The sequence below is a fragment of the Dendrobates tinctorius genome, unplaced genomic scaffold (genome assembly GCF_039654945.1).
Source record: "Dendrobates tinctorius isolate UK_male_01 unplaced genomic scaffold, ASM3965494v1 ptg000028l, whole genome shotgun sequence".
In the NCBI taxonomy this organism is placed as follows: domain Eukaryota; kingdom Metazoa; phylum Chordata; class Amphibia; order Anura; family Dendrobatidae; genus Dendrobates; species Dendrobates tinctorius.
Window position 1 is genome coordinate 36,050,914 of NW_027361696.1, and position 25,685 is coordinate 36,076,598.

The following is a 25,685-nucleotide window of genomic DNA, read 5'->3' on the forward strand; positions in this document are numbered from 1 at the left end:
TACTATGGTGGAGCCGGGCAGTCACATGTATTAGAGACACTGGTGAGAGTGAGAGAGGAGCAGTCGGGGGATGGTATATGTATGATGATGAGAGGCTGCACTTCATGTCAGTGCACTGTATACTGACTCAGCTGTGTTCTGATTATCCCCCCCCTTCCCAGTTATGGAGTCTGATGATCTGTATGTGACCTCATCTGTTACATACTGTGATGCTGGGTGTGCAGATCCAGTGTAACCAGGTTACTCACTATATGTGGTATATGTGTAAAGGCTCTATTCCTGTGCTGTATACTTAACCTGTACCACAGGTCTGTATACATGATATCACTCCTCACTCTGCTATATACGGATCATGCTGGGTATAGACATCCTGTGTCTCCAGGTCATTTTCCTGGCTGTACATATAATCTGGACATGACAGTCCTCTTATATTACATGCTGTCCTGCCGGATATATCCATCCTGTTTCTGTATATTGTCTCCCTCGTATGTTGCAGGATCGGTGTATACCCACCAAGAGCTTATTTTATATTACCTAAGATGGTGGATAGCACAGGCCTGAATGGATTATGCTTTACCATGTGTAAAATAATCGGGGAGTAACTCGGCACATTTGAGTGGGCACTAATAACTCAGCACATGGCGGGCAGTGAGTGGGCACTCCTAGTGTGATGCTGCACATTGCTCTGGAAAACACCATGGGCCCAGTTTCAGCCCTGTCTCTCATCTATTGTATGTAGTAGAGTGACTGACTGGGATACAGAACTTGCAGTTTTCTGCTCACACACCTATGGCTACAGGCAGCTTATATTAGACCTACATATTATATATCTTACCATTTATGCACAGCTGGTGATTAGAGTCTGTCTGGAACTGCTGTAGAGGAGCAGGCGGCTTCTCATTTATTGTTACAGCATATAACACAGAGTTGCCCATCTCTGTCTATTTCTGGACCTTACAATGGGATATTTTCCATTATTAACCTGTTGTATACCTTGGTTGTAAACCTGCATGGTGTTTTCATTCTCACTTATCCCACATCATGTGTGGTTGGGGGGGTCCTTGAAGTTGGTTAAATATGGTCTTGGGCATCCAATAGGATATGGTTTCCTCCTTTTGGAATTTAATATGGTTCTGGATCTGGTGAAAGGTGGAGGGGAGTTTTGGCAAGGGTTTGTCGGATCCCCAGGATCCCCGAGCTAGTGGGGTAACGGCTGGGAGTAATTGTTGGTACATTTTATGTTCATTTTATGCTTGGTAATCACCAGATTTTGGGAGCTTCAAGGACTCCTACCAGCGTGTTAATATTATTTATGCTTTGATGTTTTTTTGTATGTTTGTTTTAATAAAGGCGTGAATAAAAAAAAAGAGGGATCGCTGTATACCCACCAAGTGCTTATTTTATATTACTTAAGATGGCAGATAGCACAGGCCTGAGTGGATTACCTGGAGCCTAGTGGTTGGGGGGTCCTTGAAGTTGGTTAGAAATTGGTCTCGGGAATCCATTGGGATATGGATTCCTCTTTTTGGAAGTTAATATGGTTCTGGACCTGGTGAAAGGTGGAGGGGAATTTCGGCAAGGGTTTTTTGGATCCCCAGGAAATTCAAGTGAACATTGGAACCCTTGTGACTATGGTGCTCCCGAGCTAGTGGAGTAATGGCTGGGAGTAATTGTTGGTACATTTTATGTTTGGTAATCAACAGATTTGGGAGCTTCAAGGACTCCCCCCAGTGTGTTAATGTTATTTATACTTTGATGGTTAATTTATGTTTATTTTAATAAGAACATGAAATAAAATTTAAAAAACAAACAAAAAAACAGTTATTTGTTTTCCTTTTAGTGGGTCCTTGAAGTTATTTATAAATTGGTCAGCAGGGGTAACCATATCAGGTATGGACCTCTGGTTTGGGGGGTGTTCATCACAGTATGACCCCCTGGGTTTGGAAGGGTAACCATCTTGTGTATGGCCCCCTGGTGTGGAGGGTAACCATCTCGTGTATGGCCCCCTGGTGTGGAGGGGTAACCATCTCGGGTATAGCCCCCTGGTATGGAGGGGTCACCATCACGGTATGGCCCCCTGGTCTCCAGAAGCATTTATATTTTATAGGACCCTGTTAGGGTAAAGTCCCTGGGGTCATGGCAATCATATTTTGCATGCCTACAGAATAAATTGGCTCCTCTGAGCCAGGAACAGCGGCTGGAGGGGATAAGAGAACAAGCTAGGCATGCTTTTCTATACAATCTATAGCTTCAAGGACCCTCTCTTATTTTTTCATGTGACTTGAGAATGCCGAGGCACGATTTTCACTGTTTATATTGACCAAACCATGTTTCTTTCAAGGTTGTCGTCTGGACAATGCAGTTATCTAGTGCATGAAACTGAAGAGCAATGTACCTAATCTGTGTTCCCTTGAGTCAGTGGGAGTGACTAAGGGTAAAGTAATCAAGTGCATTAACAGGAAGGGCAATATGCCTATTCCCGATGCCCTTGAGATGGTGGGAGCAGCTAAGGGTATAATCAAGTGCATTAACTCAAAGGGCAATATGCCAATTCCTGATGCCCTTGAGCCAATGGGAACGACTAAGGGTATAATCAAGTGCATTAACACAAAGGGCAGTATGCCTACTCCCAGTGCCCTTGAGCCAGTGGGAGCGGCTAAGGGTAAAGTAATCAAGTGCATTAACATGAAGGGCAATATGCCTATTCCCGATGCCTTTGAACCAATTGGAGAGGTCAACAGTAAATGTTATCAAGTGCATGAAAAACAATTAACAATGGCGTGGCAGGGTTATTAATAATGCCTTTGTAGACTTTTTCTGCTTTAGGTTTATTTAAATTACTACTTCCAGATATTCTGAACGTTATTTCATGGTCGGTTATAATGTTGATGTTATATTGCGTTAATTACTTCCTTGTTATAATATCTTTCTATTGATATGCTCATCACTTTTCGGGTAGTGATATTAAGTGGGTTTAAGAAATTTTACTGCACAGCTACTGTAAATGATGGTTATTTCTAGAACTAAAATCTGTGAATTGGTGAATTATTAGAGCTGGCTACAATACATGCAGTATAATAGTTTTTGAGGCATGACAGATGTCATTATACAGGTATTCAGATTGTAGCTACGACCTTAATTATGGTTTACTTTCCACATTCCCCATTATGGGATCCTCATTGCAGGATGTTTAGCAACTGTTATTGTGCTGTAGTTACCGTATTATCGATCATAACTTGGTAGCATGGCATTGCTAAAATTAATCTGTCGGAGCTCTGGAATTTTATTTTTTATTACTTGTGTGCACTATCTTTCCATAGCATGTAGAAATGGTTGATGGCTTTATTAGGCATGGTTGATGGGGGTCGAGTCCATTTAAGGTGTCAAATGGCCTCTCTGGTGGCGGTTTAGGAGTCAGGTGGAAGTTGCAGATAAGTTAAGGTGGACTCATATTAACTAATAGAGGATGTAAAACCTCATGGTGGTGAACAGGCTCGGCTTTGGTGGCCAGCCTCAAGGACGTTGTAATGGTAATGTCAATCAGGGGCGGGCACAGTGGTGAAGCACAGGAGTGAGGATAATAGGGTCATTGGTGCCCTGAAAGTTTACTGGCACTGCTTGAATGGCAAGCCAGTGCGTGCCGCCCCTTTATGGCTGTCTGTCCTGGTGCTGTATGTCAGACAGCTGGGGATATCACAGTACTTGTGAATCCCAATGTACTAGCACTTCACCTGACTCCAACTGTGATTGTTTTAATCCTGTGATTTAAATAAAGCTGTTGCCATTTTGACAACCAAAATAATGTGTTGTGTATTTATTCTAGTGCCTTGGTTTACTGTAGTTATGGTGGTTTTAAGATGGAGTAGGGGTCCGTCCCATATCCAAAAGTCTAGTATCTAGTGTGACAGACAGCAAAAAAAATGGAATACTGGCCTAAAATGCCCAAAATAACAGCACAAAGATATATGAGGCCTTTCACGGAGCTACCACACTGCCAAAAATGTGGCCTGCAGTTTTTTCTTTTTTATGCTCAAACGTGCTGTATATAACTAGAGTGACATACAGGAAAACACTGGAATACCAGCCTAAAATGGTGAAACTTGGGGCACACAGATATATGAGGGCTGGCACGGAGATACCACACTGCCAAATATGTGGCCTTTTTTAAAAATGAAAAGCAAAATAGTGCTGTATATAACAAGAGTGACAGACAGCAAAAAAAATGGAATACCGGCCTAAAATGCCCAAAATTAGAGCACAAAGATATATGAGCTGGCATGGAGATACCTCACTGCCAAATATGTGGCCTGTATTTTCTTCTTTTTTTATGCTAAATAGTGCTGTATATAACTAGAGTGACAGACAGAAAAACACTGGAATACCGGCCTAAAATGGCCAAATTTGGAATATGCAGATATATGAGGCCTGGCATGGAGAAAATATGTGACATGTATTTTTTTTATGCAAAATAGTGCTGTGCTGTGTATAACTAGAGTGACAGACAGCAAAAAAATGGAATTTAGGCCTAAAATGCCCACATTTTTTAGCAGACGGCTGGATGAGGCGTGTCACAGATACACCACACTGTATGTTTTTTTGTTGGGTTCAGCAAAATGGTGTCAAGAAATTGTGCAAGACACTCAAAAATATTCTACTCTACCATACCACATAAAAATGAAAGATTTCTCGGCGCACTCAAAAGTGATTTTTGGGACCCCTTTAAAATTGCTGGATTTTCACGCTGTGCTAGGAAAAGGATCTGACTGTATTGTGCAGTGTCTAAAAGCAAATGGAGAAAAAAAGGGCTCTGGATTGCTTTGCAATAAAATAATCTCTATTAACCTGGCAAAAAAAAATTTCTAAGCTAATTAGACCTGGGGCTAAGTACATACGGTCAATATATCCTATAGGTAGCACCAGACAGTAATGGAATGGACCCTCTTGATGTATGCAATGATATCTATATACACACATACAGTGCCTGCAGGCCTTGCACTGATATGTATAGAGTGACGTACAATCCCCTGCCTACCTAGTACTGCAACCTATATACTCCGGAACTAGTCCTTAGAAGGACTGTTAGTTTAGCTGGATTTGAGTAGTTTAGGATGATAGACCCCACACTGACTAATAAATCCCCAAATCTGACCCTATCTCGGCAGCAGTTCTCCCTACACTATCTAAATCCGTAGCTGAATGTGCCGAGCAGGGCGGCGTCCAGTCTATTATACCCCTGATGATGCTGTGCGGCCAGCCAATCACTGCAAGACCACAACAAAGATGGCTGCGGCATATCAGTGCCTGGCAGACAATTCCTGCATGGTGATTGGGTCTTTAAAGACCGCCAAAATTGCTGGGTGGTCTTTAAAGACTCGAATTCCCGCAGAGTAATCCCGGAAATGCTCGGTGCTCGCCGAGTACACCAAGTACCGTGATATTCAGGCGAGTAACTAGCAGTGACGAGCACATTCGCTCATCACTAGGGGGCAGTCTGAATCATGTATTGTGCATGTGGTTTTAGGAAGTTTCGCCCCCAGCAGTTTGCCCCCAGGTACATTTCGCCTCCACACATTTCACCCCTATCATTTCGCCCCCAGGAGGATTCGTCCCCGTACATTTCGCCCCCAGCAGTTCGCCCCCGGATTTTTCGCCCCCAGCAGTTCGCCCCCGGATGTTACGACCCCATCAGTTCACCCCGGATGTTTCGCCCCCGGATTTTTCGCCCCAGCAGTTCGCCCCTGGATGTTTCACCCCCAGCAGTTCGCCCCCGGATGTTTCGCCCCTCGATTTTTTGCCCCCAGCAGTTCGCCCCTGGATGTTTCGCCCCCAGCAGTTCGCCCCCCGGTTTTTTTGCCCCCAGATTTTTCATCCCCAGCAGTTCACCCCTGGATGTTTCACCCCAGCAGTTCATCCCCGGATGTTTCGCCCCCGAATTTTTCACCCCCAGATGTTTCACCCCCAGCAGTTCGCCCCCGGATTTTTTGCCCCCAGATTTTTCACCCCCGGCAGTTCACCTCCGGATGTTTCGCCCCAGCAGTTCGTCCCCAGATATTTCGCCCCCTGATTTTTTGCCCCCGGATGTTTCACCCCCAGCAGTTCGCCCCGGATGTTTCGCCCCCAGCAGTTTGCCCCCCGGATGTTTCGCCCCCAGCAGTTGGCCCCCAGATTTTTTGCCCCCAGATTTTTCACCACCGGCAGTTCACCCCCGGATGTTTTGCCCCAGCAGTTCGTCCCCGGTAGTTTGCCCCCGGATGTGTGTACCCTGTTTTGCCCCCAGAATTTTGTGTTTGGATGTTTTGCCAGTTTGTCCTTGTGGTTCATGAATTCCCGTCCGTCATCAATACACATGTCACAAAAGTACTGTACAGAGTGCTGCACTTTTGTGACATTTTAAATCAACTGTTTCCATCTGTAAACCTCACAACTGATTGCATTATAGTGTCAGAGCATTATAGTGTCAGAGCATTTTGCTCGCAATTTTAACAAGACATTTTCCAAAACGTTTCTAAAATGGGTTTCATACCACAAAAAAATAAACGGATTCAAAAAATGCAGTGTGAATGAGGCCTGATTTAGGTGGGGAATGTAAACCACTCTAAACTCAAAACATTTTGTGAACTTTTACCTGACCCAGCACTTACCTGCTTTTTTGCAAGTTTTGTTGCAGATGTAACAATTTTCATGTCAGGTGTCCTGCAAGTTACATTAGACTAGATTTTATGCCATCTTTACATCAGAATATAGCAGTGTCTAAAATCTCTACAAAGAGAGAGGTGTACTAGCACAAAAAATCAGTCAGCTTCCACAGCAATTCACTTTCTACAAGTATGAATTCAGTTCTATCCAAACGTGGGAAGAAGAAGTTGGTCTACGAGAATCACATTTACATATTTTCCAAACGAACGCTGATGATGTCCATTCCATCTGGGTGTGTGAAGAACGGTTGACTTGCGAGGGACGTGTTTGGACCAATGAAGCATCTGGTGAAGTGGTGAAAGTAACCAATCCCCACAACCACGCAGCACAAGCAGCAAGACCTGAAGCAATCCGACTTGTCAATGAGGTGGTTACCAGGGCAAGGACAACACAGGAGACACCACAACAGATTCTACTAGAAGTCATTTCAGGAGCCCATTCTAATGTTGTATCACTTGTCCCAAGGAAAGTGGGTCACCCTCCCAGGGCTGGTGGGGTACTCGGTACCGGGCCCACGGATCTCCAAGAGGGGGTTTTGTCACGGCAGCTATGACCGGTCCATGGCCCTGGGCGTCCATTGTAGACAGCGGAAATGTTCATTGCTCATGTGGGCAATGGTTGAAAGTTGGTATAGGAATGATTCGTGACGCCACCTGTAGTGTTAGCCAAGAGAGGTGTTAAGCCGGCGCTGCGAACAGATCCTCTGGGACAGATGGTGTAGTGCAGCAATGATGTTGTGGCCCTCCACAGGTAGGGCAGTAGTCCCAGGGCAGTGTAGGTGAGGAGATAGAAAGGAGAAATAGATGGTGCAGTGCCAGGCACAGAGATGTAGCAGTGCGGAGTGTGTGACCGCAGGAAGCGGAGGACACCAGGGCATGTAGTTCCAAAGCTTTACTCACAGTCTGTTGTGCATACAGGTGCCCGCATCTGTGCCATGTCCTCCGGGTCAGGGGCTCAGCCAACCTCCAGGCAAGATAAAGTACTCCCTTTCAACACTCCACCAACATGTGCCTTTTCTGAGCATCTCCCTTTTTGCGCCTATAGTGAAGTACTCCCAGTACTGAGTTACACTGGAGTTCCTCCTGTCAGATGTTCCTATGAACTCTACTTGTACGGCAGACAGCTGTAGCCTGCTTCGGGGACTCCTTGCTACTAAGTCCCGGCTCACTCACGTTGCTGTTGTGCCCCCAAGTCTTGTGTGGGAATAAAGTGGTGACAACTTCTATTCCTCCGGTGTTGTGAGCTCATTTTCTCGTTCACCTTTGATGTCCGATGAACTCCCTCTGCTGGTGAAAGGAGGAGGTGAAACTGATTTGGATGGGAGAAACCTGTCATCTGAACAGGTGGATTGCGATTGGACATCCAGAATCTCTGAGTGGATATAAGGCAGCCGATGCCCTGTAGAGTTATTATTATTATTTAATTGTTATAGCGCCATTTATTCCATGGCGCTTTACATGTAAGGAGGGGTATACATAAAAACAAGTACAATAATGTTAAACAATACAAGTCATAACAGGTACAGGAGGAGAGAGGACCCTGCCCGCGAAGGCTCACAATCTACAAGGGATGAAAATACAGTAGGCGAGGGTAGAGCTGGTCATGCAGCGGTTTGGTCGATCGGTGGTTACTGCAAGTTATAGGCTTGTCGGAAGAGGTGGGTCTTCAGGCTCTTTTTGAAGGTTTCGATGGTAGGTGAGAGTCTGATATGTTGTGGTAGAGAGTTCCAGAGTAGGGGTGATGCGCGAGAGAAATCTTGTATGCGATTGTGGGAAGAGGAGATAAGAGGGGAGTAGAGAAGGAGATCTTGTGAAGATCAGAGGTTGCGTGCAGGAAAGTACCGGGAGACAGGGTCACAGATGTATAGAGGAGAAAGGTTGTGGATGGCTTTGTATGTCATGGTTAGGGTTTTGTACTGGAGTCTCTGGGCAATGGGGAGCCAGTGAAGGGATTGACAGAGGGGAGAAGCTGGGGAATAGCGGGGGGACAGGTGGATTAGTCGGGCAGCAGAGTTTAGAATAGATTGGAGGGGTGCGAGAGTGTTCGAGGGGAGGCCACAGAGCAGGAGGTTGCAGTAGTCAAGGCGAGAGATTATGAGGGCATGGACTTGGGTTTTTGCAGATTTTTGGTTGAGGAATGAACGGATTCGTGAAATATTTTTGAGTTGAAGTCGGCAGGAAGTGGAAAGGGCTTGGATATGTGGTTTGAAGGAGAGATCAGCGTCAAGGATTACCCCGAGGCAGCGAGCTTGTGGGACTTGGGAAAGTGGGCAGTGTTATGAATGAGTCACCGGAGTAGGAAAAAACAGAAATACAAGCTAAGTCCAGAAAACCTGAGAGGTTGGTAGCCATCGGATTGCAGACCCCTGATCCTATTCACACAACTAAGAGTAGCCGTGGGGGTTCCTACGGTGCCCTAGACCCCTCGTTCACAGCCGGAGAACTAAATAAGCCTAAAGAAAGAAAGGGGAAATCTAAACTGCCCCAGAGCAGACCCCAAAGCAATAGACAGCCCCCAACATGTATTGTCGGTGAAAAGCAGATGAAAACACAAACACAGACAGAAAGACAGGTTGAGCAAACGATGGGGCCCAACTAACTAAATAGGAAAGGACAGAAAAGATGCTGGCTGCAATCCGCAAAAAACCCTACCAAAAATGTCCCAACCGTCTGATAGGGAAAAAAGCCCTGAAGTCGCTAGACTTCAAAATCACTATATCAGCACTCAGGTATATTCTGAAGACTGAGCAAATGATCAACTTGACCAGAGACAAAAATGGAGCTCAGCCTGTACCAACAAGGGCAGGCAGAACACAAACACTAAGTAAACAGACACAATCTCATGGAAAAATAAGAGAGCAAAAACTTAGCTTTCAGAAGACAGGTACTGAACTGGTTTGCAAGAGCTCAGAGCAGAAAGGATCACCAGCAACCCTGCAGGGCATCAGCTGCCTTATATCCACTCAGTGATTTTGGGTGTCCAATCACGCTCCGCCTGTTCAGATGACAGGTTTTTCCCTTCCCAATCAATTTCACTACCTCTCTTCCCCAGTAGAGGGAGTTCATCAGACATCAACGGTGAAGGGGAAAATGAACTCACAACAGTACCTCCCCCTTGAGGAGGGGTCACCGAACCCTCATCCACGCCACCAGGGCGATCAGGATGGGCCCGATGAAGGCACGAACCAATCATTCGGCATGAATATCGGATGCAGGGACCCAAGAATTATCCTCCTGGCCATAACCCTTCCATTTAACCAAATACTGGAGTCTCCGTCTAGCCAGGCGAGAATCCAGTATCTTCTCAACCTCATATTCCACATTACCTTCAACCAATACCGGGTCAGGAGGTGCCACCACAGGAACTACTGGCTCAACAAACCTCTTTAACAGAGACTTATGAAACACGTTATGGATCTTAAATGTAACAGGAAGAGCCAATCGAAAAGAGACAGGATTAAGAATCTCCAAAATCTTGTAAGGTCCGATAAATCTAGGTTTAAGCTTTGGAGAAGCCACCTTCATAGAGATATTCTTTGATGACAACCAAACCATATCACGCACCTTAAACTGGGGACCAATGGTCCTATGACGGTTGGAAAACCGCTGGGCTTTTTCCTGGGAGAGAGACAACCTATCCACCACTTGGTCCCAGATCTGGTGCATTATCTCCACCACAGTGTCAACACCTGGGCAGGCAGAAGACTCAACCTGCCCTGAAGAGAATCGAGGGTGAAACCCAAAGTTACAAAAAAAAGGTGACATCAAAGTGGCAGAACTAGCTCTATTATTTAAAGCAAATTCGGCCAAGGGCAAAAATGAAACCCAATCATCCTGATCAGCAGAAATAAAACATCTCAAATACGACTCCAAAGTCTGGTTTGTTCTCTCCGTCTGCCCATTGGTCTGAGGGTGAAACGCAGAGAAGGACAACTGAATTCCCAGCTTGGAACAGAAAGTCCTGCAAAATCTAGAAATAAACTGAACTCCTCTGTCAGATACAATGTTCTCAGGAATCCCGTGCAAGCGAACCACCTGTTGCAAAAACAAGGGCACCAACTCTGAGGAAGATGGCAACTTAGGGAGTGGTACAAGATGGACCATCTTAGAGAATCTATCACAAATCACCCAAATAACAGTCATTCTCTAAGTGACAGGCATATCAGAGATAAAATCCATTGAAATTTGGGTCCATGGCCTCCTGGGCACCGGCAAAGGCATCAACAACCCACTAGAGCGAGAACAAGGTTTAGACCGGGAGCAAGTCCCACAGGACTGCACAAAACTCCTGACATCACGAGACAAGGCGGGCCACCAAAAAGACCGACTCACCAAATCTCTAGTACCAAAAATACCTGGATGACCAGCCAATGCAGAGCAATGAACTTCAGACATCACTCTCTTCCTCCACTGGTCAGGAACATACAACTTTCCACTGGGACAACGCTCAGGTTTGTCCTCCTGAAACTCTTCCAGAGCACGTCTCAAATCAGGCGAGATGGCAGAAAGAACTACCCCCTCACCTAAGATGGTAGCAGGTTTGGTCACAACAGGAGAATCAGCAAAGGAACTCCTAGATAGGGCGTCTGCCTTGACATTCTTAGTGCCCGGACGAAAAGAGACCACAAAATCAAAACGTGTGAAAAACAAGGCCCACCTAGCCTGTCTAGGATTCAAGCATTTGGCCGACTCCAGGTAAATCAAATTCTTGTGGTCAGTAAGGACCACGACTTGATGTTTAGCTCCCTCCAACCAATGTCTCCACTCCTCAAATGCCCATTTCATGACTAACAGTTCCCGATTCCCCACATCATAGTTACGTTCAGATGGGGAGAACTTTCAGGAAAAGAAAGCACAGGGATTCATTTTAGATGTTACCGGATCTTTTTGGGACAAAACAGCTCCTGCACCAATCTCAGAAGCGTCCACCTCTACCTGAAACGGGAGTGAGACATCAGGTTGCCGCAAAACCGGAGCAGAAGGGAACCTTCGCTTCAGCTCCTGAAAGGAAGAAACAGCCTCCGGAGACCAATTCAGCACATCAGCACCTTTCTTAGTCAAATCAGTCAATGGTTTGGCAATACCAGAGAAATTAGCTATAAATTTACGATAAAAATTAGCAAAACCCAAAAACTTCTGGAGGGCCTTCAAAGAAGTGGGCTGAACCCAATCATAAATGGCCTGTACCTTGGCCGGGTCCATTTCAATAGTTGACGGAGACAAAATAAATCCCAAAAATGAAATCCTCTGTACCCCAAAAAGGCATTTCGATCCCTTGACATACAGGGAATTCTCCCTCAAAATCCGGAACACAGTCCGAACATGTTCCACATGAGAGTCCCAATCCTTGGAAAAGATCAAAATATGATCCAGATAGATGATCAAAAATTTATCCACAAAGTCTCGGAAAATATAATTCATGAAGCACTGGAAGACAGAAGGGGCATTAGTGAGCCCAAAAGGCATCACCAGGTACTCAAAATGTCCCTCCAGAGTATTAAACGCCGTCTTCCATTCATCCCCATGCTTAATGCGAATAAGATTATACGCCCCCCTGAGGTCAAGCTTGGTAAACCAGCAAGCACCCTTAACTCTAGAGAATAGATCAGAAATCAGGGGTAACGGATACTGATATTTAACAGTAATTTTGTTGAGGGAACGATAGTCAATACAAGGCCTTAATGAACCATCCTTCTTGGCCACAAAAAAAAACCCAGCACCTAAGGGTGAAGAGGATGGTCTAATATGACCCTTCTCCAACGACTCCTTAATATAGGATCGCATAGCCTCGTGCTTGGGTACAGATAAATTGAAAAGTCGACCCTTGGGAAACTTACACCCAGGGCTCAGCTCAATTGCACAGTCATAACTCCTATGAGGAGGCAAAGACGCAGACTCATTCTCACTAAATACATCATAAAAATCAGCCAAATAGTCAGGAACATCATGCGACTGGGGAGAGGTGGAGAAAACAGGAGTGTCACTAAGGGCACACCGACAACCCCAACTCATCACAGACACAGATTTCCAATCCAAAACTGGATTATGGATTTGCAACCAGGGAAACCCCAGAACAATGGTATCATGCAAATTATGCAACACCAAAAATCTGCAATTTTCTTGATGATCTGGGGCGACCCGCATTACCACCTGGGTCCAAAACTGAGGTTTATTCTTCGCCAAAGGAGTAGCATCAATACCCCTCAAAGGGATAGGCATCCGCAGAGGTGTCATAGGAAATCCACAACATTTAGCAAAATCCAAGTCCATCAGGTTCAGAGCTGCTCCCGAATCCACGAAAGCCTTAGCGGAAAATGTGGACAGGGAGCAGATCAGAGTAATTGCCAGAAGAAACTTAGGTTGAACACCACCCACAGCAAATGTGTGTGCAAATGTTTCTCTCGTTTAGGGCAGACAGAAATAATATGCGAGGCATCTCCACAGAAAAAAACACAGCTTATTATGCCTTCTGAACTCCTGACGTTGCGCCCTAGACAAAACTCTATCACATTGCATAGGTTCAGACATTTGTTCAACAGGTGGCAACACCTCTCATGCAGTTTTGCGTTTGCGCAAACGCCGATCAACCTGAATGGCTAATGACATAGAATTGTCAAGACCAGAGGGAACAAGAAATCCCACCATAGTATCTTTTACGGTTTCTGACAAACCCTTCCGAAAGAGAGCTGCCAATGCACCATCATTCCAAGTAGTAAGGACCGCCCACTTTCGGAATTTTTGACAGTACAACTCTGCAGAATCCTGACCCTGGCTCAATGCCAACAGAGCCTTTTCAGCCTGATCAATAGCATTAGGTTCATCATACAACAGCCCTAAGGCTTGAAAAAATGCGTTCACATTAGCTAGAATAGGATCATCAGGTTTCAAAGAAAACGCCTAATCCTGAGGATCGCCGCGCAGCAAAGAGATGACAATTTTAACCTGCTGCGCGGAGCTCCCTGATGAGTTAGGCTTCAAGGCAAAAAATAATTTACAATTATTCTTAAAGTTCAAAAATTTAGACCGATCCCCAAAAAACACATCAGGAGTAGGGATCTTTGGTTCAGCAACATGTGAATGAGCAAGATAGGCGGAAATTCCCCGCACTTCATCAGCGAGCTGCTCCACACGATCAGACAATTGCTACATCACCATTGAGAAGAAAAAAAAAATTCCCCCTACGGCCTCAAAGACATAGAGGAAAGAGTATACACACAAAAAAAAATTCTGACACTTTTTTTTTTTTACAATTCTTTCCTGCTTTTGAGTACCCTAAAATCTGCGGTATGGCTGGTGATTCTGTTAAGAATGAGTCACCGGAGGAGGAAAAAACAGAAATGCAAGCTAAGTCCAGAAAACCTGAGAGGTTGGTAGCTATTGGATTGCAGACCCCTGATCCTATTCACACAACTAACAGTAGCCGTGGGGAGTTTCTACGGTACCCTAGACTCCTCGTTCACAGCCGGAGAACTAAATAAGCCTAAAGAAAGAAAGGGGAAATCTAAACTGCCCCAGAGCAGACCCCAAAGCAATAGACAGCCCCCAACATGTATTGTCGGTGAAAAGCAGATGAAAACACAAACACAGACAGAAAGACAGGTTGAGCAAACGATGGGGCCCATCTAACTAAATAGGAAAGGACAGAAAAGATGCTGGCTGCAATCCGCAAAAAACCCTACCAGAAATGTCCCAACTGTCTGATAGGGAAAAAAGCCCTGAAAATGACTATATCAGTATATTCTGAAGAATGAGCAAATAATCAACTTGATCAGAGACAAAAATGGAGCTCAGCCTGTACCAACAAGGGCAGGCAGACCACAAACACTAAGTAAACAGACACAATCTCATGGAAAAATAAGAGAGCAAAAACTTAGCTTTCAGAAGACAGGTACTGAACTGGTTTGCAAGAGCTCAGAGCAGAAAGGATCACCAGCAACCCTGCAGGGCATCAGCTGCCTTATATCCACTCAGTGATTCCGGGTGTCCAATCACGCTCCGCCTGTTCAGATGACAGGTTTTTCCCATCCCAATCAATTTCACTACCTCTCTACCCCAGCAGAAGGAGTTCATCAGACATCAACGGTGAAGGGGAAAATGAACTCACAACAGGGCAGCCATTTACTGTAATGGATAGGTTTGTTGGGGGGGTCATGTGAGATGGGGGAAAGATGATGAATTCTGTTTTGTCCATGTTAAGTTTCAGAAATCTAGCAGAGAAGAAGGATGAAATAGTGGACAGACATTGAGGGATTCTGCTTAGTCAGGAGGTGATATCTGGTCCAGAGATGTAGATCTGTGTGTCATCAGCATAGAGATGATACTGAAATCCATGAGATTCTATGAGCTGTCCCAGGCCAAAGGTGTAAATGGAGAAGAGCAGGGGTCCTAGGACTGAACCTTGTGGGACTCCGACAGATAGGGGGCGAGGTGAGGAGGTGGTGTGTGAGTGGGAGACGCTGAATGTCTGTTAGGTATGATGAGATCCAGGATAGGGCCAAGTCTGTGATGCCAAGGCATGAGAGGGTCTGTAATAAAAGGGAATGGTCCACTGTGTCAAAGGCAGCCGACAGGTCCAGGAGGAGGAGGACAGAGTAGTGTCGCTTGCTCTTGGCGATTAAAAGGTCATTGGTGACCTCAGTAAGGGCAGTTTCAGTGGAGTAGTGTGACCGGAAGCCAGATTGTAAGCGGTCGAAGAGGGAGCAAGAAGAGAGATGGGAGGACAGTTCAAGGTAGACATGTCGTTCCCGTAGCTTGGAGGCATAGGGGAGAAGTGATATAGGGTGATAGCTAGATACAGAGGATGGGTCAAGAGAGGGCTTTTTGAGGATAGGTGTGATGGAGGCATGTTTAAAGCTTGAGGGGAAAACACCAGTTGTTAGTGATAGGTTGAAGAGATAGGTTAGGGTTGGGATGTAGACTGTCGTGAGGTTTGGGATGAAGTGGGAAGGGATCGGGTCAAGTGCACAAGTGGTGAGATGTGATCTTGAGAGTAGAGTGGAGAGTCAATCTAATGTAATGGTGGAGATGTTGGTTTTGGAGGTGGAGGGCTGGGAAGTCGGGAGGAGGGTCTCTGGGTGTTGTTGACCAAAACTGTCTCTGATGTTATCAATCTTCTGCTGGTGATTTCTCTGCTCTGAGCTCTGGCCTCTAGCTCAGTTCCTGTCTTCTAAAGCTAAGTTTTGCTCTGTTATTGTTCCATGAGATTTTGTCTGATTTGCTTAGTTTTGTGTTCTGCCAGCCCCGGCTGGGGCTCTGCTGAATTTCCATTTTTGTCCCTGATCGGTTAAATCTCTTTTGCTCTGTCTTCAGAATATATCGGAGTGCTGATATAGGGATTTTGAAGTCTAGTGACTTCAGGGCCGTTTTTCCTATCAGACGTGTTGGGACATTTTTGGTAGGGTTTTTGCGGATTGCAGCCAGCATCTATTCTGTCCTTTCCTATCTAGTTAGTTGGGCCCCATCGTTTGCTCTGCCTGTCTTTCTGTCTGTGCTTGTGTTTTCATATGTTTTCACCAACAATACATGTTGTGGGCTGTCTATTGCTTTGGGGTCTGCTCTGGGGCAGTTTAGATTTTCCCTTTCTTTCTTTAGGCTTATTTAGTTCTCCAGCTGTGAAGAGGCGTCTAGGACCACCATAGGAACGCTCCACGGCTACTGTTAGTTGTTGTGAATAGGATCAGGGGTCTGCAATCCGCTAGTTACCAACCTCTCCGGTTTTCTGGACTTAGCTTGCATTTTTGTTTTTTCCTCCTCCGGTGACTCATTCATAACACTCCGGTGTCTGCTGCAGGACCATTAGTATCCATACAACCTCGGGGACCGGACCCTGGCCTTGCGCTGTGAACTTGGGAAGGGTTCTGCTCTAACCCTAATCCTCAGTCCTCCTCTTCTTTCGTTCTGTTCAAATCTATCTTTCTTATAAAGAGTCAGGCTTTCCATCAATGTCTCTTTCCTGTGCCAGCAGACCCAGGTCACTGAGTTCCGCTGCAGCACTTCCCTCATCCATCCCACTCTGGGGATCTTCTCTTTCCTTCTGACCCCGTCAGACTGACTAAATCCTAAACTCTTCCCAATCTTTTGGTGCAGACTATCTCCACCCACCTCCCAGCACTCTTCGTGTTCCAAGCAGGGAGCCACCAAAGGGTGCTTTGCTACACTACTATGTTGTGTGGAATGCAGGTGTTGGAGTGTGGTCAGGTGTCCCCACCTTACCTGGATGGTGGGGTACCACACCTCAGGAGGAGGTGCAGTACCTCTGTGGCGACTGAACCCTCAGGGGCGCCACAAAAGCATCACTGAAGAGAACAATACGATTATCAAGGCAACTTGGCAATATTCAAAGGTTGTCCCAAACCCTTGATCAACTTGTTATTCCCCAAGAGTTCTAGGGGATCAATATTGGTGGTGTCCAGCAGCAGTTCCTTCTGCATGACTCTGGAAAGCATTTAACATTTCCATTATATAGAATTATTGCAAAGTTTATGTTGCACAAATGTGAAAAATTATCTATTGCAAAGTGCTGACCTAGAATACTATGTGATTATTTTAGCTTACAGGGAAACTTTGATGATAGTATAATGTAGGGTGAGGTCTACTGATTCCAACTATGCCTCACTTGTTTAGTTGCAGTCTGATTCTCTGCTCAGCTTCAAAGTAGAAGTCCTGCCTTTGAGATACAGTGGTCTGCCATGTTCATAAGCAGAGTGGTAACCTTGTCCACCAACCATGATTTGCCGGTATCCAGTCATTGTCAATCACAGCCAGAGGACAAGGTTGTTGTATCGAACCCGCATCACTAGATGTCAATTTTAGTGTAGAATTTTCTGCTATAAATTAGCTGCAGATTGTCTTCTGCAAATACTTAGTGCATGTGAATGGACCTTAAGGATTCATTAACATGTCTCCTAACCTTTGCCCTGCCCCTTTAGCCATGCCCCCTGCCAACAGCCTGAAATTAAGTTCCAATGCTGAATTAGTGTTGGGAAGAGGGTACACCATGCCCCAGTAGGTGCCGGTCACTTACTAGAGCATGGCAGGGGGTTAATTAATATTCACCACCTGCTGCCACACGCTGCTTTGATACAGGACCTGGAATGATGTATGCAATCATGTGATCACTCAGGATCTGCATCGGAGTGAGGAAAGCAGCACAGCAGCAGGCGGTGAGTATTAATTTATCCTTACCATGCTCCAGGAGGAGACAGGCACCTACTAGAGCATGATAGATCCAGGGGGCCCACTGTTCATGGGCGCATTACACCCCTTGGCGGCAGGCCCCCTGATGGCCCGGGGGCAGTGGCGTCCCCTGCCTACATGGTAGGTACGCCCCTGCTGCACTGCATGTCATTTTTTTTAACTGTGCATTTTTTCATGAGCATGTGGATGAGATTTAGACATTTATGCTGCATATGACCCCGACATAATGAACCGTTGAGTTAGTATGCTTTTTTTCACAAATAAAGTACTTCTTACATGTTTGCTCGTTTTTCCTGATGTAAAACTTTTATTATCATGGAATTCTGCATTTTGCTAGTTTCTGCTGCCGTTATTCCTTTCATGACTTTGAAAATGTGACATTTTTGAAGCTTGGAAGCATTTTTAAACAGGAATATATCATTTTCCACTGGGACAATATATGTCGTAGAAAAAACTATTGTTTAGCTCCTTCACACCAGATTTTGCTTCAATTTAATGTTCCTGCTATAAAATCAGAAAATCTGAAGCAAAATGTGAGTTTTTAATGTGAGATATGAACAATGGATGCTTCTGATTAGGAAAATTTATTGTGAATTCATCCCAAAATTCTCTGTCGCGCATCCGCCCATTTTGCGCTGCACCGAGCGCACAAAAATGCAACACAGTGCGTTTGGTGCACGTCGGCGCAGCGCAAAAAGGGCGGATGCGGGGGGCAAAAGTGTACCAGCGCACGACCAGCGTACCCAAAGTTAAGTATAGGGTATGCTGATCGCATGCAGCGTCATGCGATCGAAGGAGCTGACCAGAGGAGGCACGGCTGGGGGCGGAGCTTAGCGGCGACCCTGCGCTGCGCCCAGTAATGCTAATGTGAAACTAGCCTAAGTGTCCAAGAAAAAATATGCAACTCCAGGTAGAGAAAAGTTAATACACGTGGCAGAAATGACCAGAGTACATATTAGAGATTTGAAAGCTAAGGTATAAGGAAGATATATAAAAGAAAAAGTGTTGCTACATTACCTTAAGTACTGACGGTAGCCCATCGCGCGTTTCGCATTTGCTTTTTCAAGGCACGTCACATCCGGGTGGTGAGCGTTACTTCCTGTCGCGCGGACCAGTAGTGACCACGGTTATCTGATTATATTTGCGGAGTATTATTGTAATTATGGGTATGAGGGTTATTGCCAGGCAAGCGGCTATGTTTTATGGTTGACATCTAGATCATAATCTGTGATGTGGCCTATAAAGCTTACGATATAATTATGGCTATATTAATATTTGTAGTAGTTTATTATTAGGGCTTTTTCAGTTCTGCCCCTTGTAGCTGCAATATATTGCTGGCAGTCCCTGTGTCTATCCGTTTTCGTGGTAGCTGTCTCTTCCTGGATTTGCGCGTTTAATGAGTGACTGTGAGCAATGAGTGTATCTGTACTCTCCTACTTCCTCAGTTTTGGCAGTATGGTTTTAATGAATTTGTTTCAATAAAAATTATATTTTTATACACACAAATAATTGCCTTGTGGTCATCCTTTTTCCTATGGTTCTATGAGGTACCGACAGACGCGGAGTTTCCTCTTAAATCCTCTTCCATGCACTTCCACATTGTGTGAATGTCATTGTTCCCGAGGGAATCCCTTTCCGGATTCCTAGCTAGGGATTCCCTTGATCAAGAAGACTCTCCACACAGGTAGGGACCTCGGCAAAGGGGAGAGAAGTGATTTTTATTTTCTGATGAGCAAACTCCAAACATTGCCTGTTTTGGGTCAGTGTGGTTGAACCCGAGCAGGCAATGTTCGATACGAAACCTGAACTTTCCAGATCGGGTATGCTCATCACTAGATATAGTATGGATGACAAAAAGAAGCCATTAAGTGTAACACCACTAGTACATGACAGTAAAATGATGGTCACTTGTCTTAGATCAGGGGTGTCAAACTCATATTCACCAAGGGCCACACCAATTTAATGGTTGTCCCCAAAGGGTCGTTTGTTAATGAAAGACCGGATACACACAACCGAGTCCCATCCAGAACATGCATTTCTCTGCACAGAGCAGTGCATGCCCCTGTATAAGGCATGTCACGGTGGATCAGCTCTTTACCAAGCGCTGTCATATCTTCCCTGGATCTCACTGAAATCATCGAGAGCTATGGCTGCAGCTTCCAGTCATTTGTCCTTGTCGTTGGTGCTGAAGGCTTCTGATAAACAGCTGGTTCAATGCAGTATACAACTGGACCCTATTCTTGGCCTAATCTGAGGAATGGGCTTCAACAGAAAAAGGGATCCTGAAGTGAGAATACCACTATTATCTGCTGCTCCATTCTTTGGTGTACTGGCAGAGTGTTCTGTGAGGGCTAATCCCAAAACCCCCCTTCTGAAGACCTGATAAAGAGGTTCTGTAAAAGCTGGTTAACCACCACTTTAGTTCAGCAAAGCCAATATCTCAGTTCTGCAGAGATGGTTGGTGGGATTAACCCTGTAGTCAGTCAACAGTCCCCCTGCTTCCATACATAGCCTGCATTAAAGGGGTATTCTCATGCCGAACAGCAAAATAAGGCAGCATGCTTTCAGCAATCATGTTGCGGTAAGCATGCTGCCGATCTTCCCCTCCCGGTACTTACCTAGAGGTCTTCTGCTCATGTTTGCCTGATCTTCTCCTGACTGTGTGGGCTGGAGATAGCCATGCTGGATCCGGAGGCCACCACGAGTCCTCTCCTTCTTCCCAGCTGTCCTCTTCTTCTGCTTGATCTCATTGCGGCACTGCGCATGCGAAGCAGTGTTTTGGTGACCGGAGAGGCATCCTGCCCCCTGGATTGACTGATGAATGGGGCAGGAGTGACGTCATGTCAGTGAGCGGCCAGGAGACATTCGGCCTCACTTCCGCGGCATTCTTCAAGCTTCATGGATCAGTGATCCAGGCAAGATGAAAAGACAGCCAGAAGTAGGAGAAGACGTCACGGGGAACCACTAGACTGCACTCCGGGACCCAAGAGCTGCAGCTGCAACAGGTAAGTATGTCAATTTTTTTGTGTTCTAGGGTGATAATACTCCTTTAAGGCCAGCCAACAGAGCTGCTGAAAAGGCAGCCACAAGAATCACCAGCAATTGGGGTCCTGTATATTTTACCCCCAGGTATGTTCAGCCCTAGATGTTTTGTTCCCTGTATGTTGACCCCAAATGCTGAGGGTGAAACATCTGGGGTCAAAATGCTACGGGCAAAAGATCAGATGGTGACACTTGCAGGGACAAAATGATGTAGGTGAAACATCCGGGGGCAAACTGCTGGAGGTGAAAAATCCAGGCGTGAAGCATCCGGGAGCGAAACATCGGGGGGGGCGAACTGCTGGGGGTGAAACATCCGGGGGCAAACTGCCGGGAGCGAAAAATCCAGGGGCAAAACATCCGGTGTCGAACTGCTGGGGGCGAAACATCCGGAGGCGAACTGCCGGGGGCGAACTGCTGGGGGCGAAACATCCGGGGGCGAACTGCTGGGGGCGAAACATCCGGGGGTGAACTGCTGGGGGCGAAATGTGCGGGGGTGAAGTGTGTGGGGGTGAAACCTCCTGGGGGCCAAATGCTGGGGACGAAATGTGCGGGGCGAAATGTACCCGGGGGCGAACTGCTGGGGGCGAAACATCCAAATCCCTGTGCGTGTGCACCTTCCCTTTATCTTCTCTCATTCCTTGGTTGAACATGATGGACATTTTGCGTATTTTTCAGCTGTATTAACTATGTAACTATTTTTTGGCTTCTACTCATTCTTCATTTTCCATTGGGTCTTCTAGAGAATGCCAACACCAACCAAGCCCCACATTGATGTGCATCACACTCCATTTGACTTGTATTGCTTAGTTGGTGGTTTTGACTGTCACAAGACAGAGAGGTAAAGGAAGAAGAAGAAGAGCTGTTTGGAGATCTTGGCAGGAAACAGCAGTAGTGGGACAGGTGTGGCCCAAGAAGAGACAGATTCTATTCCAACCTTATGTATTCAATGCAAATCGAATCTCCTCTCTGAATTTTACAAATCTGCCCAAATAGAAATTCGAGAGAGTCACTCAACTCTGCGTTTTTTTCATTATAGCAAAAAATAAAAATTTAAAAAATAATTAAAAATGTTTGCTTTCTCTACTATAAATACATTTCTGGATAAATGACTATCACTCTCAATGATCCAGTACATATAACTTATCAAGTGATATAGTACATATTACTTTCAACTATTGAGTCTTGCATCGATTTCAAAAGCTCTGACGAGACAATGTCAGTGGAAAGATGGGTAGAATGCTCATACCCTCTAAATACGCCATAAATGTATGAGATAGGAATACTCCATTAAAGGGATATTCCCATAAAATCAAGTTATTTCTTATTCATAGGATAGAGGGTAACTTTCTAGTCACTGGAGATCCAACCATTGGGATCTCTACCAATCCTGAGATTGGTACTGCATGCCGTCAGGATTCTCCAGGTTCCTTGTTAATTGACCTCAATTATGCGATTTGCATACTTCCAGCCACATTACAACAAGACTTGACCGATCTTGCTCAATACAAGAAAGTGTATTGTACGAGGTCACTCATGTCTAGCTGGTTCACGATCGCATACATGCCAATCACAAACTTGTGATCACTTGACCGGCATCTCTGTCCGCAGAGCCATAGCAGGTTCTGTTGCTGTTCAGGTGCTGCTAACCTTTTGCCTTTGTCCATTGCTTTTGGACAGCAGATGTTTTTCATTTGTTATCTAGACTGTCCTATCTCATTACAGGTGCTACTATTTCAATCTTCCCCTTGCTGGTCTTCTCTGCTGATGATAGTTTTTAGTGGAGTACTAGAGTCAGTGGATGATTTCCTTTTGCAAATTAAAGGTTCAAATAGAAAAAATCAGAAATTGATGACTTACATTCTGAAATATTAGGAGTACAGTCATCAGTGCTGCAACATGACATGGCCATCCTTATTTGTAGTTCTGATGTGCTTATGGTGCCCTTAGCGTTACATTGAGATGACGGTACGCATGATCTCATTAAAGCTTCAGTCCTCATTCCACCTAGAAGAAAACATAACAAAGAATAAGGTTTTCTAACATTTTTAAAAATAAATATATACCTTAAAGGTGATTTGGGTCTATTGTTTAGAATGGTTTCTTTGAAGAGTAATTGTATATTTTCAGAATAAGCTGTCCTGTGCATGTACATAAAATTTTCATCCATTATAGGACTTGTTTCCGGTGTTTTCACCGGTTTCCACATCCATGCTCCATCTCTTAATTTGCAACTGTCTCTGAGACTGGCTACTATGGTGTCTCCCATACACAGCACAGTGGTACACAGTACACAAACCTGCTCTTCATTATATAGTTAGTACACAGGCAGAAGCCTCAGCATGGAAGACTTTATTCAGCAGTAATGAGCAGTGTAGCTGTGTATTCAGCTCTAGAGTGAATTAAAGACTTACTAGAAAGCTCAGAACAATCTTTCTGCTACTCCTTCTCACCACCATAGAGTATAGTACACAGAGGTGTACAAAGAAATGATAAAGACCCATTGCAAAAGTTCTAACTTGCCTCTCCCCCTCTTCCATTCCCCCCCTCCAAGAAAAACAAACAGACAAAAAATGGTGTAATAAGAGGGGTTACAGCACATAGCTGTAGTGACAGAAAGCTAAAATGGCATACCTGCCAACTTTTTAAAGTCAGGGAGAAGGACATGTTTTGCATCACATTCACAGCAATTTTACCCCTACTATAGTCACCCACTACTATACCCCTTTAATTTTCAAAATAGAGTATGATGCCTCCAAAATGCCCCCTATATATGGTATATATTTATAGTGGTTTGAAAAAACCACTATATTGTAATCCGAACGCTGCTAACTTATTCTTCTTATTATTATTAAGTTGATTTCCGCAATTAATGCGGCCCGAACCGCTACACGCACAGACTCCGTTGAGGTGTCGTTTCGAAGCCAGCGTCCATGAGAGGTGTGCTAAGTATTTTTCGTGTCGATCGGATTTGTAGTTTTTGCGCAATTTGCGTTTGAAAATTTTTTTTCCCGTCATTGGAATGCACTGTCTCCAAAGCTTTTCAATAGGAAATGGCAAAATGTGCCCTGAGGCGATTGAAATGACAGTTGAGCTCATTGATATGCGCAGGCAGACCCAGTTACTATGCCAACGCCTACGAACTTCACTTGAACCCCAGCACAGAGCCTCTGCCACATAATATCAGCTCTTAAAGCGAAACCCACAGCACAAATGCAAATCTAGCTTCATCACATGACACATGCCCCTGAGAGAGAATGTGTGCGCCAAAGTGGATTTAAAAGAAGCCCAGTGAGCCAAACTAGCTCTTAAAGGGCCAATGCGCCAAAGTGATTGTTAAAGGCCCAGCGCACCCAAATGAGTCTTAAAGGGCCGACACACCAAATCGGAGACTGAGCCACCCCGGCCTCCAAATCGGAGGCTGAGCCACCCCGGCCTCCAAATCGGAGGCTGAGCCACCCCGGCCTCCAAATCGGAGGCTGAGCCACCCCGGCCTCCAAATCGGAGGCTGATCGACCCCGGCCTCCAAATCGGAGGCTGAGCCACCCCGGCCTCCAAATCGGAGGCTGAGCCACCCCGGCCTCCAAATCGGAGGCTGAGCGACCCCGGCCTCCAAATCGGAGGCTGAGCGACCCCGGCCTCCAAATCGGAGGCTGATCCACCCCGGGCTCCAAATCGGAGGCTGATACACCCCGGCCTCCAAATCGGAGGCTGAGCCACCCCGGCCTCCAAATCGGAGGCTGATCCACCCCGGCCTCCAAATCGGAGGCTGATCCACCCCGGCCTCCAAATCGGAGGCTGAGCCACCCCGGCCTCCAAATCGGAGGCTGAGCCACCCCGGCCTCCAAATCGGAGGCTGAGCCACCCCGGCCTCCAAATCGGAGGCTGAGCCACCCCGGCCTCCAAATCAGAGGCTCATCGACCCCGGCCTCCAAATCGGAAGCTCATCGACCCCTGCCTCCAAATCGGAGGCTCTTTGACCTCGGCCTCCAAATCGGAAGCTCAACGACCCCGCCTCCAAATTGGAGTCTGAGCGACCCCAGCCTCCAAATCATACCCAGAGTGACCCCACCCACCAAATCAGACCCAGAGAGGCCCTGCCCACCAAATCGGTCCCTGAGGGGCCCCGCCCACCAAATCGGACCCTGTGGGGCCCCGCTCACCAAAAGGAACTCTGAGGTGCCCCGCTCACCAAATTGGACCCTGAGTGGCCCCACTCACCAAATCAGACCCTGAGGGGCCCTGCTCACCAAATTGAACTCTGAGGGGCCCCGCTCACCAAATCAGACCCTGAGGGGCCCTGCTCACCAAATTGAACTCTGAGGGGCCCCGCTTACCAAATCAGACCCTGAGGGGCCCTGCTCACCAAATTGAACTCTGAGGGGCCCCGCCCACCAAATCGGATTCTGAAAGGCCCCAGCCACAAAATCGGACCCTGAGGGGCCCCAGACACAAAATCAGACCCTGAGGGGCCCCAATCACAAAATCGGACCCTGAAGGGCCCCACCAACCAAATCTGACCCTGATGGGCCCCGCCCACCAAATCGGAACCTGAGGGGCCCCGCTGACCAAATTGGACCCTAAGGGGCCCCGCTCACCAAATCAGACCCTGAGGGGCCCCGCCCACCAAATTGGATTCTGAGTGGCCCCGCCTTCCAAATCGGACCCTGAGGGGCCCCGCTCACCAAATGGAACTCTGAGGTGCCCCGCTCACCAAATCAGACCCTGAGTGGCCCCGCTCACCAAATCAGACCC

At 46.1% G+C, this 25,685-nt stretch overlaps 1 protein-coding gene across 1 annotated transcript in view; it reads right to left on the minus strand.

Moving 5' to 3' along the window:
• LOC141085288 (phospholipase A2 inhibitor 25 kDa subunit-like) overlaps positions 1–25,685 on the minus strand; it is a 123,651-nt gene that overhangs the window by 75,326 nt on the left and 22,640 nt on the right. Inside the window, exon 4 of the mRNA XM_073570566.1 lies at positions 22,791–22,937. Within this exon, the coding sequence (XP_073426667.1) occupies positions 22,791–22,937 (147 nt within the window). The remainder of the gene's footprint in view (positions 1–22,790; positions 22,938–25,685) is intronic.